At 40.7% G+C, this 19638-nt stretch overlaps 1 protein-coding gene across 1 annotated transcript; it reads right to left on the bottom strand.

The window, feature by feature from the left end:
* Positions 1 to 6174: 6174 nt before the first annotated feature.
* LOC119732877 lies at positions 6175 to 8479 on the bottom strand. The gene is made up of 3 exons (XM_038206473.1): positions 7938 to 8479; positions 7118 to 7305; positions 6175 to 6959 (listed from the first exon to the last, which is right to left on the bottom strand). Exons 1-3 carry the CDS (start codon positions 8170 to 8172, stop codon positions 6678 to 6680), a joined length of 705 nt encoding a protein of 234 aa, XP_038062401.1. The 5' UTR covers positions 8173 to 8479; the 3' UTR covers positions 6175 to 6677.
* Positions 8480 to 19638: the final 11159 nt, after the last annotated feature.

Below are 19638 nucleotides of genomic sequence, written 5' to 3'. Positions count from 1 at the left end.
TAATGACAATGACGGCTTATTTTCTTTTGGTGATTGTAATTGCTCCTATTTTGACACCAACAGCTTCAATAATTTGAACAGTAATTCTTCGTTACGTGATTTTTCAATTTACTACTTAAACGCCAGGAGTCTCTGTAAAAATTTCTTTGGCGTCCAAGATTACCTCTGCTCACTGAATCATTCGTTCTCTGTATACGGCTTCACTGAAACTTGGTTTAATGAAACTCCTCCTCCCTATGTTCACATGAACAATTACCATCTTGTTCACTCTTCACGTAGTAACAAAACAGGAGGAGGAGTTGCCATGTTTATCAGTGATCATCTTAATTTCAACACCAGAGATGATCTCATGATTTCGTGTGTCGACTTTGAATGTGTCTTTATTGAGATCAAACGTGACAGTGGTTGTAATCTTATTGTTGGTAATATTTACAGAGCTCCTGGTACATCAACTGATAATTTCAATAGTTCCTTTGATTTCTGCCTAAACAAAATCACTTCTGAGAAAAAACTGTGCTATATAATGGGAGACTTCAACCTTGACTTGAACAAGTGTTCTACTCATCGACCAACAGAGGATTTTGCGAATACTTGTTATTCATATGGTCTGCGTCCATTGATAGACAAACCCACTCGTATTTCTCCACATAGTGCTACTCTCATAGACAACATTCTTACTAACAACGATACCAACACTTGCACTGCTGGAATACTTTACGCTGATATTTCTGATCATCTTCCTCTCTTTCAGATCACCCCTGACTGTTTCACTCGTTATAACCCCCCTCCCAGCACATATACTACCAGAGACATCAACAGCACCACACTTCAAGCCTTCAATGCAGATGTTCAGTACAACGACTGGAGTCAAGTCTATGAATGTACTGATGCTGAAAGCGCTTATAACACCTTCCTTACTAACTTCACCGATCTTTACAATCACCACTTTCCACTTGTTACAAAGAAAAGAGGCAGAACAAGGAACAACCAGCCATGGATGTCTAGGGGCATATTGAAATCGTGCAATTACAAACAAAGGCTTTTCCGACGATTTCTGCAAAACCCAACAAAGGCCAATGAACAAAGGTACAAAGCCTTTCGTAATCGTCTCACCAAAGTCATTCGTATGGCCAAACAGAATCACTATGCCAGCAGTTTCTCCGCTAAAAGAAACAACATCAAAAGCACTTGGCGTGAGATCAACAATATCCTTGGCAAGAACAAGAAGGATGATCTGCCAGACAACTTCATCAATGGCCAGCAGATTATTTCCAACCTACCAGATATTGCCGACTCTTTTAATGACTACTTCTCTAATATTGGTTCCAGACTGGCTAACAAAATCCCTCCTTCAAATGTACACTTCACAGACTATTTGCACACCTCTAACAATTCTTCTCTTTTCCTTACACCAACCGACTCTGATGAAATCTTTCAGATTGTTCAAGATCTTAAAGGTGATACGTGCTGTGGGTTTGATGCTATCCACCCTTCTGTTGTCAAGTCTTCTATTCCTTTTATCTCTTATCAACTGGCTCACATCTTTAATCTCTCTTTTCTAACTGGATCTGTACCTTCTAATCTTAAGATTGCTCAGGTAACCCCTGTTTTCAAAGCTGGCGATCGCCATGATTTATGTAACTATCGTCCTATTTCTGTTCTTCCCTGTTTTTCAAAAATCTTAGAAAAGCTTATCTATAAGCGACTTTTCAAATTCCTTTCCCAATTTCATCTTCTTTATGACCGGCAGTTCGGTTTTCGAACCAGTTACTCTACTGATATGGCTCTGATCCAACTTGTTGATTCTCTGTCCAACTCTCTTTCTGATAAGCTATCTTCTATTGGTGTTTTTATCGATCTTTCTAAAGCCTTTGATACTATCAACCACTCTATTCTTCTCTCTAAACTTGAACATTACGGCATTAGAGGCATCTGTCATCAGTGGTTTTCTGATTATCTTAACAACCGCAAACAGTTCACCACTATCAAACAATCTTCTTCTTCTCTTAAAATAATTGATCATGGCGTGCCTCAAGGTTCTATTCTTGGTCCTCTTCTTTTCCTTATATATGTTAATGATCTTCACTGCTCCTCTAACACTTTGTCGTTTATTCTTTTCGCTGATGACACTACTATTCTTTCGTCTCATACAGACTTTGATTCCTTGGTCAGTAACCTCAATACCGAGCTTACTAAAGTTTCTTCCTGGTTTCAAGCCAACAAACTCTCTCTCAACTCTAGCAAAACTAAATACATGGTCTTCTCCAGGTCTCAGAATTTTTGTGGTAATGGAACAGTTAAAATCAATGATACTGCCATTAGTAAAGTCCATTCCACAAAATTCTTGGGTGTTACCATCGACGACAAACTTTCCTGGTCTAACCACATTACTACTGTCTCCAAAGTCATCAGCCGAAACACTGGTGTACTTTCTAAGCTCCGCTCCTTTCTCCCATCTACCACTTTATTTTCTCTTTACAATACTCTCATTCTCCCCTATCTGAACTACTGCAATATTGTGTGGGCACGCACAAGCACTAACAAACTTAAATCTCTTATTACCGTACAGAAAAGGGCTATTCGTATTTGCACACTGTCCCGTCCTCGTGATCACACAGCACCCTTGTTTGCCAGATTACACACACTAACAATCACCGACATTAATAAACTTCAAACTGGTATAATAATGTACAAATATACTAATAACCTTCTTCCTCGCACTTTCTCCTCATATTTCACCTCAATTAACGATATTCATCAATACCATACTAGATCACATAATAACTACTACATCCCTCTTGCACGCACATCATACGTAATGAACACCCTTCGTTTTCATGGACCTCGTCTATGGAATGGACTCAGTCAGTCTATGAAATCGCAGTCCTCTGTTGGCCGATTTAAAACCACTTTCAAGAACCATCTTATCTCCCAGTATATAGCATAGTTTGCTTTGTCTTTTTTTGGTTTTTCTACATTCATACCGTTCGCTTTAATTGTGCTTTCTTTTGCTTGCATCATCCATTTTATAAACTGTGTCGTTGTATCACTAGTATGTTTCGTATGTCCGTCGTAAAGTTTATTAAGTTTATGTCCACTCCGTTTGTTTGTCTGTGTCTGTTTCATTGTTTTGTTTTGTTGTGTTTTGTCTTTGGAATTTAGTCTTCCTTTTTCAGTATTGTTTATATATATATTTTTTGTTGTGTTTAAGGCATTCCGTTTATAAGCTTCGGCTTCTTGTGTAATGCCTCCACTTAGTAGTTTTCATGTAACAATTGTTTTGTTTTCTAGAGTGCTTATTCATGTGGAAATAAATGTTTCTGAAATGAAATGAAAATATTCAGTAATTAACGAAGTTCAGAAAATATGATTTAAAATGAGTTATGCTCAAAACGCACATGGCGACTGCGGTGGAGACTAAACTAATTTGGTGAGCAAACAGAACAGGTCAAAGGTCGCCCCACGAGGCATAACAGATGAGACAGCGCACGCACTACATACATGTACATGCGGCGCGTGCACACAATACACGTAAAGCTATATGCTACTACTAGTACTAGTACTATACTGTACACGGAGTTTGTATCAAACAATGTCGCAAGGCCAGATTTGTAAACAGACAAAAACGTTGCTGTCAATGTGAATAATGGCCAACACAAGAAAGAGCGACAACACTCACCAGTCTATGACTAGTACGGAAGCCCTTGCCCTGCAATGTTTTGGGAAATCCCCACGGTTCCCTGTCAATTGAAGGTTTTCAGTTGGAGCTTCGGCCAGCCAACTTGTAAGCGCGAGCGTACGTGAAACGCAAACTCTGAGCGCGTGCCTAGCCTTATCACAAGCTGTTGCTCTGAAGTATTAGTGCATGCACTTGCAATATCAACTGACGATCATATGGCAGACCCTACCCAAAATTATTACCCGTAATTAACTACTAAATGCTAACAATTAAATAACTAATCAGATTAATTAACTTTTTTTCAACCCAAACTACATGTTCGAGGTACTCAAGTTGGGAACTATCATGTGCGCGACCGAATACTGCTGTGATGAGGCCAGAGCAGCTAGACTTGGTTCCAGCCTACATATCTCAGTTCTATCCCGCACACATTTAATGTGCTATCAGGTTTCACCAAATTATTTTTTGAAAACATTTGTTGGAAATAAAAGCTGTTTTGTGGAATACCAAAAGCAGACTGGTCATTAAACCCCATACACAACTGCACGTTGGATGGAAGCATTTAAATTATTAAACCGTAAACGGCAAGACAATTATGTATTAAGAACATGGGCATCGCCAAGATTTTTTTAGGGGGTGACATAGCACATTTTCCCCCAAATCCTTGTATTTTCTCTAGCATATTCCCAATTTATCATTTTGTCGAGGGTTTGCGGGTAGTAAATTATTTTTTTTCCAAACAACAGCGTGTGAATCAGAGCCGTATAATTATAGAAAGAGTTGCGACATGAGGGTCGCACTGTTTGGAACCACTGTTTGCTGTCGAGCTCAGCTGCGTAATGACATGGTTTTAAAATTGGAGGGTGTGATTTCCAGACCACATTTTCCCGTTTTTATGCTCCAATTCGCGGCTAAGGAGGATTGTGTTTAAAAGAGAAATTTCATTATATTTAAGAGTGTGTCCACGAGAGGACCATGCAGACCGTGACAAGGTGGGGGTCGGCGGATTTGGTTAAAATTTGGGGGGTAGGTGGGTCATAGGTAGCCTTGAGGTTGTACAAAATATTTGGCCAATCTGACCTTCGTAGCAAAAAAAAGAGCCAAAAATGTGTTTTTATTAGTGAAAAATGGTGATTTTTATGATTTTGGGGTACAAAAGTTTAAACGCTTGCTGCTCAACAGGGGAAAGCAGCAGAGAAATGAAATTTGCATGGTCTTGAGGTTGTATCCTGACCTAAACCAGGAACTCAAAATTTAGGAAAAAAATTGCTCTTAGGAGGCAACGGCACTAAGGGTACCCCCAAAGTTGAGTCATAGAAATAGCGATCTTTAAGTCGCCGTAGCGTCATTAGTGCAGGTCTTTGAACAATGACACTCAGGTGAAAGAGAGTTCTTATCATGGTCTTTAAGTATCAAGAATAAAAAAATTGTCAGCAGTTTTTAGTATGAAATGGCAGGAGCCTGTATTACCTCAATTTTCGGTAGTAAAGGGACGGGGGAGGGGCATACAGTGCCCCCTCCCTTTTCTGTATTTTCAAAAGTCGACAACCAATTTTCATGAAATTTGCCACCAAGTATTATTTTTCCAATTTGTAAATAATGACGTCAAAAATGTTTTTAAAAATCTTTCATAGAGGGCGTTTTTTTGGGCACCTTTTTGGTCAAAAAAATGTATTTTTCACATAATTTTTGACTTTTTTGCTTGAATGTTATGAAAATTGGCAAACGTGTATATTTTTTCATGATCAATAAAATTAAAACCTATTTTAATACTGGAGACGCCATTGGGGGCGCTATAATCCCTTAATTAATCCCATTTTTAGGGGGGGGGGTCATCTTAAATCAATATGGCCGCCACCTTTCAGAGTCCAGGATGGAATGTATACCCTGCCCGATTTGTGGCAGAGGGAGTCCCCACATATGTTCCTATACTCGACACACACTTGTCTTTTTGTTAACAGAAGTATCCCCCAATAATCATCTAAAAAAATCCTGAGATTACCAGAACACAATGAAGACACAATGGGGGTGGGGTGGGGGGGGGGGTACACCCTGCCACATATCGTGCACCAAATGTGGGAATGATGGGGCTTGGATGACAATTCTGTTATCTTTTGGCTTGTTATGTAACCCGGAAAATTAATAAACTTGGAAAATAATAAATTGAATGAGAACAACGCTAAATGTTGGGGTACTCGCGGTCAAAAATGAGATAGACCTAGATGGGGTAGGAACAAATAGAGAGGAATTTGAATAAATAGAAACAATGACAAACACATTTTTAGAATGACAACAAAAAAAGGATGATTTATTTTACCAACCAAAATTTGAAGAAAACCATTCAAAAAAACCAATAATCAAAAAGGATCCAAATTAACTTTTTCCCAAACCTTAAACCTGTTATCCACACAACCAAATAAGTAAAATGGTAGTACTACAGTCGACTTTTGTTATAAAGAGCACTTTTATAAAGACGTCCTACTTCTGCTTATAAAGAGCAAATTCTGAGGTCTCAAATCTCTAGTTCTCTTTGTGTTTCTTTGTTTCGCTGTCCTTTTAAAGCAACATTTCTGTTTAAAGAGGTAGTTTGGGCGGTCTCACCGACCTTGCTGTAACGAGAGTCAACTGTACAAAACTAAATTGAACTTTAAACTTAAATGGAAGTTGAAAGAAGAAAACTGAACTAACACAGTATCAAAATAGAATGACACATGGAACAACCTAACGATCAAACTCGAAAAAACAATTGAATATAAATCAAGAAAATCGTTTTCCTTCTTAAATTAACATTAAAAAACAAGAACAGTCACTGTCTTCCAATAACAAGCCATGATAACCCTTTGTTTAAACACAAAATACGTAAAGGCAGAGAACATGGAACCACTAATGCAAAAATGTTGGTAAAAAAGGATGCAATAAAAAAAATGAAAACGGGTACTACTATCAAAATCTTGACTACTTTGTGATGATTCAGCAGTTGTTTCACCGATGGTAATCTTCAATTCTTCATGAGCCCATCTTCTTGACCTGGTGCTAAACAATGAAGAACTAAACCAAAGGCTTCCTTTGCCTTCCTTCTATAATAACGGATGGTGCTATCAGATGCTTCTTCTAATGACAGACGAAGCTGCCCATCAACAGCAGACATTCCACCCTGAGTAAGGAAAGTGTTCAGGGATTGCAGCTCCACATTCTTTGGTCGGGGGGGTTGGAGCCCAAGAAGAGTCAAGTGCACATCCTTTGTAATATCTCCATCAGTTGATGATGACTCAGATGTATGCTAGAAATAATCATGAGGAAAATAAAAACAGTGAGATGCGTGCTACATATAGCAGGGTTGAAATACAAATGTATGTACTCAAAGAAGAGTACTTACAATTCATCTGTGATAAATGAGATGCAATATGTCAAGGTCCATTCTTAGTTCACTCCCATTACCTCATGAACTGAAGTGCATTCTGTGTCGGTGGGTTGGAGAGATGGTACACCAGCCGGCGATGTGAAATCACTAATTGTACACTGCTGCTCTTCTTGTTCCTTAGAGAGCACATCGCTAGGTGGTAATTGTTCCGCTGTCTGGTGCGTAACTGCTTGTTTGTGCTTAGATATACAACCTCTACAGATACCTGAAAGTCATATGAACAGTGAGAATTACCAAGTGTAAAGGCCGCAGCAGGCTTAATATTTTTAAACTTAAAAGATATAAAGCGGGGCGTATGTAGCCAACAATATTGAGCAATAGATCCCTTGAACAAAACCAATGTCATAAATTCCCCCCCCCCAAAAAAAAAAAAAAAAAAATCTTCTTTTATTATTTTAGATTGACTGTATTTATTTACAATTATTACTTTTTCATTTTCTGATGTGGCTGGCGCTGGAGGATTTGTATAAAAGGGAAAACAAATCTGAAATTGTTCTTGTAAATGGTCAAAACAAGAATGTAAGTGCAAAATAAATATTTGTTTTATTCCCCAAACTGCGCATGTTCAGTGCAGCTCCAACTTTCTTTATATAAAAAAAAATCAAAATATCCACCATGTGTGTCCACTGCCGAAAACCATGTGTGTGGTCCAGAGCTGTGACAACCAGTATTAATTTTTCACACAATAATACATGTCACTGGTCCCAAGTCAACTGCATGATAAGGGATTTAATTGATATAACCTTCCCAGAAACAAAATCAGTTGATCAGAAATGGACCATGACCATGATTGATTCATTTCAGAAATGTGTGTTTGTTTTATTTCTGTCTTCTTACCTGTTCCAACTGTGATCAGGATACCCCATCGATCAAACATCTCACGGCTAGTTGCTTTATTCCCAACACGGAATGGTTTGCCTTTCACTTTATGGAGTAGATGACAACATTTCCTTGATGATGTCCAACTCAACCCTAACTTGTATCTATGCGCTGGACATATTGTCTTATCAGTGTATGCATCGACGTCGAACAAACCACATCGCAGGAGGATCAGTTTCCATGCACTCGACATTCACATCATATGCAGCGACTTTCCACTTCTGCAAATGGCTCCGTATGTTTTTTGTGCATCGATTAAGTTGCACTGTATTTAGTTCGCGCGGATAAGACGGATTTACACCACATTTGATGGCTTTGCAATACTCAAAATTACTAAAATCACATTGCTGCCGCACAGACAGCATGTCCATGACAGCCATTTTGACGGTGATGTTATGCGAGGGCGCCCTCTTTCGATACCGTGCGCTAACTGGGTGGGCGGCAACAGGACGTTCCCCTCCTACCGGATCAGTGCGCACCACCAAAGGTAGCCCACTCACCCACCCAACCAATAGGTGAAGTCTGCAAAATGTAGATTTTGTTACGCTCTTACAACAATTCCAGCAAAATGTCAATTCAGGGGAACCAAATGCACTCGGAACTGTCTAGGGGGCTATGTAGGTTTGGTCTTGAAAAATAGGAATTTTTCAACTTTGTTGACCGTGAGCAAACAAAAACCGGAAGAGCTGACAGTTTTTTTATTTTTTATTATTGTAGTCGGATATCTGAACTATATTTCCTCCAAGTTTGTTGACTCTCAGCCCTGCATTAATTAAGTTATGGTTTACCACGTAAATGACTTCATTTCGTAATAGAGCTGATACGTGTTTTTCTTACGCCTATATCTCCGCAGTGAATGATTGCATATCAAAGATTTATATTTCATCGTTTAGAGGAGATTAAATCCTTTCTTTTGATATGTAGGTCGACAGTAAACGATTTAGTTTAAGGGAATACACGAGGCTATAACTTTATACCAGAAACAACACAAATTTACTCCCCGGAAGTCACCTTTTTTTGCTCAAAATTGTCGGTGCCCCGTACTCGGCCACCGTGTGATTATTTATCGAGCTACTCCACCGAGTGGTATCGTCTCAGGTGGGGATCAAATGGCCAAGATTTGAACTTAATTCGCCGACCCCCCACCTTGTCGATTTTTCAAGATTTTGCATGGTCTTCTCATAAACGCACACTTAAGTTCAAATTCATTTTTTTTATATATATATTTTTTATCATGTTTTAGGGCACTTAAGTCCAAAACCTCCAGCAAACGCCCCATTTACTTAATATGTCGTTTGGGGGAAAATGTGGGCGGGGACACTTACTCACTCCACCCCATTGACACACCTGCAGACCCCCGTTTTGTTGAATGTGTATTAACCCTTAAAGGGCTGGGTTATTTTGACCATCTCTCAGCCCGGGGGGGGGGGGGATTCCGCCCCCTCCCCTAAGATGTATGAATGGCAATTCTGTCCGTGTACACGACGTATATATGAAAATTCAGTTTTCACGGCGCCTAGCGCCGGAAAAAATTTCACTGTGCGACAACCCCTCGTCCGATTTTTATGTTTTTTGGTGTCAAAAGATGCGCAAAGCTCGAGGCTAAAAAGTCATAAAAGCTCTGGTCGCGAAAAGTTTTTTTAAAGGCTATCGCGGAAAGAGTTGAGGGGGGCGGATTCCGCCCCGGCCCTTTTAGGGTTAAAATAATAGCAAATATGACTTCACATCTCTTTTGTTTTTCTTTTTTGGGCGGAGGGGGGAGGGGGCAAGTGCCCCCTTGTCCAATCCTGCCAACACCAATGATTAAGAAGCCAGTCACAATTAGTAATTTACATTTCCATTCGGTAAAGGTAACAAGTTAAGGAATGCTTTTATCACAGTTCATTTGCATAGAGTCTGAAGATTCCCGCCTGGCCTGGTTGCGCCCTTCCCGAACCTTTGCCATAGGAAAATCTATTGTGCAAAAATTCTAGAATCTACAATTATTTTTGGCCTTTTTCTAGTAGGGGGTGGTAAAGTCCAATGTCAAAATTTGAAGACGCCCATCTACAAAAATGGTTAACACCATCAATACAAAACTTTAGACACCAAAACTAATGCTGTATCTCTTAAATACCCCCCTTGCAATCCAAAATTAACCCCTAAATGGCCTTTTTCTGGCTATTTGGGTATTCTGCTGTTCATACCCTGATTAATCATGTTGTAGTAATGATGAATAAAGACTTATTTCAAATTGGAAACATTCAGGCACAATAGCATATGGAAAGAACTCAGAAAGATGCTTAGCTTGAGGTGCTGCCTTGAAAGTTCAACCCCTGAAAGAGGCAACAGGACCATATTAAGGGCATTTACATATTAGGGGGGATAACAATGTCTTGAAAAGGGCACTTGCACATCCAGGCTGAAATGTATATACAGACACATTTATTTCTCAGTACACTTGGCCTCCGTAAAATCAAATTGAGGCGGGGGGGGGGGGGGGGCTGGTACCATCTGTCGATGGGGGTGCTGTTCTGACCGAAAATTATGCGCATTAGTATAACGGATGTATAGTGCTTTTCAGGGCGATACATGCTTAAAACTCTTTCGAAGGTGCCCCCATACAGCCGATGTCACAATGGCATGACTTTAAAGTGATAAGGATTTTACAACTGATAAGGGGGGGGGGGGAGAGAGCTCCCCTAACAATTTTTAAAGTGGTTGGGGGATATCATATCATGTGTTTCCCCCCCCCCCCCCACATTGTACTTGTTCGTCTTCGTATAAAAATTTTAGCCAAATTAAGCTCAGAAAGGCTGATTCAATGACATCAAACTCGAACAAATAATGTTTAAAAGGTGATCTTTTGCTCACAAAAAAAATTGTTTAAATGTCAAAATTTGTCTAGAATTCAAAAAGTTTAACGGACCCCACACAGTTAGGGCTTCGCGCTTTTCGATCACATTCTGATCAAGGTATGTCCCACCGATTTTGAGAAGCGATTGACCCCCTTGGTGAGACATGGGAGGTGGATTTCAAAGCAGGTCTTTTGCTATTTTTGATTTTTTTTAATAAACATTCCTGTATTTCTTCGTGATTGCCCTGATAAATAAGTAGGCTGGTTCAATGGATATGTATGGAATTACTATGCCATCTTTAAGATGAAAAGACAGACATGGATGGACATTCTTGAATCATAAGTGCTTTCATTCTTATGATTAATCCAGCTCTTGCTTCGCATTACTAATTCAATGTAGAATTGGTATCATTCAACACTAAAACAACCCTAACTCCCTATGGGTGTGCAAAGTCATATTGAAATTGGAGGATTCAGGACTGTTAGGGCTATTGGAGTTGAGATGCGACTTACTACATGTTCATAACAAAGACACAAATTTGTGATAAATTTCTGTCCCCGTTATGAAAATGTATGAAGTCTTGAAGATGTACATATCCCTGTAGAATAAAAAATACCTACCGGTAGAGGTTTAATGTAAGATAGGCCAGTGGCAATCCCTCAATGGATAGCTTTACTTTAGGAACAAATCTGGGATCGTTCATGTACTTCATTTACTGCTTTCCAACACTTCAAAATGAAATGTCTGTCCATGTTAGGAACGCTACCTCTTGGAGATAGTCCTCGTGATTTCTGGAATCCTGAGAAATCTATCAAACATGTTGGTGGACAATGTTCTTACAAGGACATGAGATGTAAAAAGAGGGAAAAAAAACATGACAGAGTACTTCATGAATCGACTTCTGTCTGGTTCCCTCTAAATGTCACACTTTTGTTACCGTTTGTGTGGAAAGACTCCATGTCTTATCTACATGTATGCCCGACTGACTGTGATATTTAGTGATATTAGTGCATAAATAATGTTCTTAAAGGGAGTGTATATCATTGGCTTTTGCTGTAATTTTCAGAAATGAACTATTTGAGGGGTTAGTATAATAGATCAAATGTTGTTACACTGACATGTGTGTGAAGTTTTGTGTTTGAAAATGCTGGAAAACCAAGAAAAAAGACAAATGTTCAAGTAGTCTGGTTCCCTGACTCCACTGAAGATGGAGTGGATCAATTTATAGATGCCGGAAAATTGTAAGGTAAGGGAACCAGTCTAGCTGGCCTGCACCCGTTCTGAAACATGTAACCAATAGCAAACAAAATTTGGAATAAAAAAAATCGTAAATTTGGAGCAGTAGTTGAAAAATAGTTAGGTTTTTCCAACGGTGGTCGGCCGACCACCGTTGGAAATGTATACAAAAATACAACTTTCTTGAAAATGACTTCACACCAGGTGCCCTAATTTTGCAGGATGCTTTACACTGTCATTTACCAGCATCCTAGTAAGGTATTTTGTAAAAACTAGGTAGTTTTATTTTTCGATGCTTGCAAATGTTGTATTTTCCCTTTAATATATTAAATTGTCAGTTATGTGCTCATCTATGAAAGTCTTCAGTGGTGTGCTCAATATAAACTATGTCAAAGCGATTAAAATGGGGGGAAAAAACATTTATTTCTCAATAATACTCACTGTCCACCCTGCGTGCAGTGCAGATTTAGGTTTTTGGGTGGGGTGGGGTTTTTATGCTAGATACCCACTTCCTATACAAAATATCCCCCAAATGACCCAATACATCAAATCTGAAGTGGGCGCAATCATTTTCCAAAATTTTGATTTTCATCCCAAATATCACCCCACTACTGTTTCTTAGAAAATGTAACCTGTATATCAATCTATGGAAACTGATCAATTCGGGTTTTTTCCCATCTGCAAGTGATTTTTCTTTTCCCATCTGCAAGTGATTTTTCTTTTCCCATCTTTTCTTGAAGAATACCAGTATGAAATTCAAACACGAATGTTTCTTTGGTGGTTACAATTAGAAATTTTTCCTCCAAAAATGATAGCAAGAGAAAAGGTAACTCACTGTAAAATGCCCATACTAGGGCCGCATGATGGTTCAGGAAGCTCCCCGCGTGACATTTTACTTTTAAGTTCTGATTTTGGTTGGTAAAATTCGGTAAACCCTGCAGCCCTTTCCAGAATAATTCTAACGGAAAGATTCCAATATCTGACTATCACTTTTCACCCTGTGCACAAACCGCATAAGACTCCAATATTTTTCTGCTAAATTTGACTTTTAAGGACATAATATTATCGTTTTCTGATAGCTGATAGGTCAATGAAGGGAAAACTTCGGGCCAGATATGGCTTTCCATTCAACTGAATTGTTAGATGAACGTTATTCCATTCGTTACCAGTAACAGCAAACTTACCGATTACACTTATAATCGCGTTGGTTTTCCATGGCCATAAGAGTCGCTCCCAACCCCGCCTTCCCCCGAAGCGGTGCACCGTATAACGGTACTTTTGTAGGCCGTTGCCCGTCCAGGCGAAGCTAGCCTACAACACGCTTCAGATCCCGGTCAGGTTTACAGCCGGCAACTCGATCCAGGGGTTACAGTTCCGTACGACGTGAGCGGTCGACTACCGAGAAACCCACCGAGCTCTGCCCGTTGTGTCCCCCGCTGATCCAGCAGAGAAACCCGTGCGCGGTGGGAATCATCGCAGGTTACCGTCCGATACGTAGACCTACGTGAGCGGTTGACTCTACCGAGAAACCAACTGAGCGCTGCCCCGTACGTTTCCCCCGCTGATCCAGCTGAGAAACCAAAGTGCGGTGCGAATCATCTCAGCAGGTTACCGATCAGGTACGTTACGTGAGCGGGCGTCTACTGAGAAACCCACCGGGATCTGCCTCGGTGTGCCCCCCGTTGATCCAGCAGAGAAACCGGTGCGCGATGCGAATCATCTCGGGCACTATTTCGTCACTGTTGATCAGTTTCAACTCATCTGCTGAAATTTCAGTGGGACGCGGTGAACGTTTTTAGGTGAAAGAACGAGGGCAGGGGAGAGTGAAAGACCATAAAAACGAAAGCAATAATGTGATATCGTCACAAATTAACAGATTATCTACCTTGCATTCAGCTGTCGCAATTGCGACGCTTTGGATTATTAAACTCTTGAATGCACAAAGGAGTCTATTTGTGCGTTTCTCCGTGCAAATTAAGCAATCTCTTTTGAGGCTAAATTGCAAAAGATGTAATCCGGCCATTGAACACAAATATGCTTCAGACTATTTGCCTTTTAACAAAGACATTGACAAATATATCCGAAAATAAGCGTGGATTGCTCTGACCGTAGAGAGCGCCTGTAAAAGGGCCCAGTTCACCCCTAAGGATTTCTACCGCGTTTTATTTTTTGTAACGACCTAAATGAAAAAATAAGCAATAGTTCGTTTGTTTAAATTTGTTAGTAGAAACCCCGCTTTTTTTTGAAGAGCGTTTTTTGGTCAATGATCCCGATTCTTGTAAAATGATCACACCAAAACATTAGAATACACATGTACCTATCTCCTTCGAATCACAAAATCCAATGTCCACAGTGAAATTCCATCTTTTGGACTAAACTTTCACTTCTTGAATCAAGACCTTGAGTGAAATTCAGTCAAAGGAATAAATTGAGTATCCACCGGAGTTTCCAATGATTGATTGATAATTTATTTGTTTTTCTTTTCTTTCTTTTTTCAAAATAGTTCAATCTTAATTGTCCCCGAAGTCCCTAGTGTCATTAAAAATTGAGAGTATGACAACCATTAATTATTTCAGTGCCTATAAGCCTTAACATGTTTACAGCTGTGAAATGAGCACTGTGAGTTCGGCAATAGCTGGAACATTTTTAATACAGATTATCACAAGATGAAAATACGAGTTATTCTAAGTGGACTTAAGTGCACAAATCACAATAGAAGAAAGCACAGCATTCATGGCCAGTAACACTAGTAACACTTCTTTGGTATTTTTCTTTTGGATGAACTTGCTGGTAGACCTGTGTGAGCGGTCGACTCTACTGAGAAACCAACCAAGCTCTGCCTCGTATGTGTTCCCCGCTAATAGAGCAGAGACACCAGTGCGCGATGCGAATCTTTGCGGGTTACCGTCCGGTATGAAGACCTACGTGAACGGTCGGCTACCGAGAAACCAACCGAGCTCTGCCCAGGCGCGTCCCCCGTTGATCCAGCAGAGAAACCGGTGCGCGATGCGAATCATCACGGGCACTATTTGTCACGGTCGAGCAGCTTCAATCCATCTGCTGAAATTTCAAGCGGGACGCGGTGAATGCTTTTTTTAGGCAAAAAGAACGAGGGCAGCTGAGAGTGAAAGACCATGAAAACGAAAGCAATATTGTGATATCCTCACAAATTAACAGACTATCTACGATGCTTTGGATTATTGAACTCTTGAATGCACAAAGGAGTCTATTCGTGCGTTTCTCCGTGCAAATTAAGCAATCTCTTTTAGGCTAAATTGCAAAAGATGTAATCCGGCCATTGAACACAAATATGCTTCAGACTATTTGCCAGTATTCATGGCATTCATGGCCAGTAACACTAGTAACACTTCTTTGGTAATTTTCTTTTGGATGAACTTGCTGGTAGACCTGCGTGAGCGGTCGACTCTACTGAGAAACCAACCGAGCTCTGCCTCGTATGTGTTCCCCGCTGATAGAGCAGAGAAACCGGTGCGCGATGCGAATCATCACGGGCACTATTTGTCACGGTCGAGCAGCTTCAATCCATCTGCTGAAATTTCAAGCGGGACGCGGTGAATGCTTTTTTTAGGCAAAAAGAACGAGGGCAGCTGAGAGTGGAAAACCATGAAAACGAAAGCAATATTGTGATATCCGCACAAATTAACAGACTATCTACGATGCTTTGGATTATTGAACTCTTGAATTCACAAAGGGCTCTATTCGTGCGTTTCTCCGTGCAAATCAAGCAATCTCTTTCAGGCTAAATTGCAAAAGATGTAATTCGGCCATTGAACCCAAATATGCTTCAGACTATTGCCTTTTTTAACAAGGACATTGACAAACATTCCAAAGTAAGGGTGGATGGCTCTGACCGTAGAGCGCCTGTAGAAAGTGCCAAGTTCACCCCTAGAGGTTTCTACCGCGTTTTATTTTTTGGTACAGGCCTAAATAAAAAAAAAATTGAACACAAATATGCTTCAGACTATTTGCCTTTTAACAAAGACATTGACAAATATATCCGAAAATAAGCGTGGATTGCTCTGACCGTAGAGAGCGCCTGTAAAAGGGCCCAGTTCACCCCTAGGGATTTCTACCGCGTTTTATTTTTTGTAACGACCTAAATGAAAAAATAAGCAATAGTTCGTTTGTTTAAATTTGTTAGTAGAAACCCCGCTTTTTTTTGAAGAGCGTTTTTTGGTCAATGATCCCGATTCTTGTAAAATGATCACACCAAAACATTAGAATACACATGTACCTATCTCCTTCGAATCACAAAATCCAATGTCCACAGTGAAATTCCATCTTTTGGACTAAACTTTCACTTCTTGAATCAAGACCTTGAGTGAAATTCAGTCAAAGGAATAAATTGAGTATCCACCGGAGTTTCCAATGATTGATTGATAATTTATTTGTTTTTCTTTTCTTTCTTTTTTTCAAAATAGTTCAATCTAAATTGTCCCCGAAGTCCCTAGTGGCATTAAAAATTGAGAGTATGAAAACCATTAATTATTTCAGTACCTATAAGCCTTAACATGTTTACAGCTGTGAAATGAGCACTGTGAGTTTGGCAATAGCTGGAACACTTTTAAACAGATTATCACGAGATGAAAATACGAGTTATTCTAAGTGGGCTTACGTTCACAAATCACAAGAGAAGAAAGCACAACATTCATGGCCAGTAACTCTAGTAACACTTCTTTGGTAATTTTCTTTTGGATAAACTTGATGGTTGCTAGCCTTCAACTCGCTCCAGATACCGGTCAGGTTTTCAGCGGGCAACCCGATCCACGGGTTACCGTCCGGGATACGACGTAAGCGGTCGACTACTGAGAAACCAACCCAGCTCTGACTCGCAGTATGCCCTCGCCGATCAAGCAGAGAAACCTAGTGAGCGGTGCGAATCATCATCACGGCTTACCGTCCGGTACGTGCGTGAGCAGTCGACTACCGAGAAACCCACCGAGCTCTGCCTCGCAGCTTGCGGTGTGCCCCCGCTGATCTAGCAGAGAAACAAGTGCGCGGTGCGATCATCTGTTACCGCCCGGTAACAGATGAGCGGTCGACTACCGAGAAACTTACCGATCTCTGCCCCGATGGGTCCCCCGTTGATCCAGCAGAGAAACCGGTGCGCGGTGCTAATCATCACGGTTTACCGTCCGGCACGTACGTGAGCGGTCGACTATACTATACCGAGAAACCCACCGAGCTCTGCCTCGATGTGCCCGGCTGGTCCAGCAGAGAAACTGGTGCGCGGTGCGAACCATCACGAGCAGCCTCAACTCATCTGCTGAAGTTTCAGCAAAGAGTGAAAGACTATGAAAACAAGGTAATAATGTGATATTCTCACAAATTAACAGATTATCTACGTTGCATTTAGCAGCTGCCGTTGAGGTGTTTCAGATAATTGAACTCATGAAAGAATTCACAAAGGGTCTATTTGTGTGTGGGTCTCTTTGCAACATGAAGCAATCTCTTCAAAGTGGCTGCCATGCAAAAGATGGTCATTGAACACAAATGATGCTTCAGACTACTTGCCTTTCAACAAAGACATTGACAAAATATATCCGAAAATAAGAAGGATGGCTCTGTTCGTAGCGGCGCCTGTAGAAAGTGCCCAGTTCATCCCTTGAGGTTCCTACTGTGCATTTTTTTTGTATAGGCCTAAATAAGAATAACATAAATCAATAGTTAATATTTTTGTTTAAATTCTTTTGGTTTTTTTGAGAGTTTTTGTCGATATTATTCCGATTCTAATAAAAGGATCACACCAAAACATTGAAATACTTATCTCCTTCGAATCACAAAATCCAACTCTCTTATTTCCAAAATGAAATTCTATCTATTGGGGTCAAGTTTCACTTCTTGAGACAAGACCTTCAGTGAAATTCAGTCAATGGAATAGATTCAGTATTCACTGGAGTTTCCACTAAATTGATTGGTTTTCTTTTTCTTTCCTTTCTTAAAATAGTTCTATCTTCATCATCTAGTCCCTTTAGTATCATTCTTTGAACATTGAGAGTATGACAAACATTCCTTTTCTTGTGGATAAACTTGATGGTTTCAACAATCGTTTTCCTATAAGATCGCTTTTGTACTCCTTGTACTAGGTTCGGTTTTCTACAACACCGCTACGGTGTTCATGTGTGTTATGGTCGCGTCGGCACGTAGCGTCACGTCCTAGGGGGATCCCGTGATAAAATTCCTTACTAATTTGCATGTGACCTGATCGAATAACAGCGATCCACGTCCGCGACCTCTGTATAGTCCCCATGTAAACAAACATGACACACTTACAATTTCAAGATATTTAGACCGAAAACGTTATTTATGTATAACCAGTACAACATTTGGGAGGGGTTATGATTGTGAAGGAGATTATATCGGGTATAGGAAAGTGGTTTCCGCAGCGAATCTCATGGCGTAACGATATGTATTACTAGTTTTTTTCGAGAATGTTCTGGAAGGGACTACTTGTGGACAACGAGGCCTTTTCGACAACATCGCGGTTTGCGTGTCTAAACGGGTGTCGGACGCTTCGCCCCATTTCCACGTCGCCCCATGTCACTTCGCCCCTAACTACTTCGCCCCATCCCCACTTCGCCCCATCCCCACATCGCCCCATCTCCACTTCGCCCCATTCCCGCTTTGCCCCATCCCCGCTTCGCCCCATCCCCACTTCGCCCCATCCCTGCTTCGCCCCACGTAGTATGAAAAAGGTGAAGGCTAGGGGTGCAGACCAAATAAACTACCAAAAGACCCCAGATAATAAATGCTCCCAATTCTAGAAACTTAGGAAAAATACAAACTCTCTGATGAGGTGCTCGAGATACAGATGAGAGAAACGATGGCTCTATCCCATTCAGAGACGCCTCTCCTATTGACTTGTGAATAAAATCATCAGCCGCTGGATTCAACAGAATCCGTAAGGGTCAGTGAGTTAAAAGGAACTCACTGCCTTGAGGAAAATGTTCCGTCAAAATTTGTCTGATATGTGACACTTACAACTTCATTTAGATGAGATTGGTTCCTCCAAGAATGAAATTAGGATGTCAAAGGTATTGTCGTTCTCAGATAAGTGGGAGACGGGTTGGTATAGCCAGGTTGGGAACAAAGTTGGATCTTTTCAAAGTCAAGCTTTTTTCTCGGTAGGGGAGAGCCTAGCTTGAGAGGTTGGTTATGAATTGTTCATTTGGTGATGGGCTAATTCTTTCCGTTGGTTAGCAATTAGTGAATCTGTTGAAATTGTTTTTTTAAGCCAAAAAACTAGATGAGAATTTTTTTTACATGTAATGGCTGGGGCGAAGTGGGGGTGGGGCGAAGTGGTGATGGGGCGAAGTGGGAATGGGGCGATGTGGGAATGGGGCGATGTGGGGATGGGGCGAAGTGGGGATGGGGCGATGTGGGAATGGGGCGAAGTGGGGATGGGGCGAAGTGGTTAGGGGCGAAGTGACATGGGGCGACGTGGAAATGGGGCGAAGTGTCCGACAATCGTCTAAACTCATGAAACTCGGGACCAGTGTTCGGGACTCGCGTGAAGGTTTTTGACCGCTGATTTACAGCATTTCGGAGACTCCACTGTGGAAACT

This window comes from Patiria miniata, unplaced genomic scaffold (assembly GCF_015706575.1).
Source record: "Patiria miniata isolate m_02_andy unplaced genomic scaffold, ASM1570657v1 HiC_scaffold_25, whole genome shotgun sequence".
Lineage (NCBI taxonomy): Eukaryota > Metazoa > Echinodermata > Asteroidea > Valvatida > Asterinidae > Patiria > Patiria miniata.
Note: the sequence above shows the minus strand (reverse complement) of the source record. Positions and strands in the feature narration are given on the sequence as shown.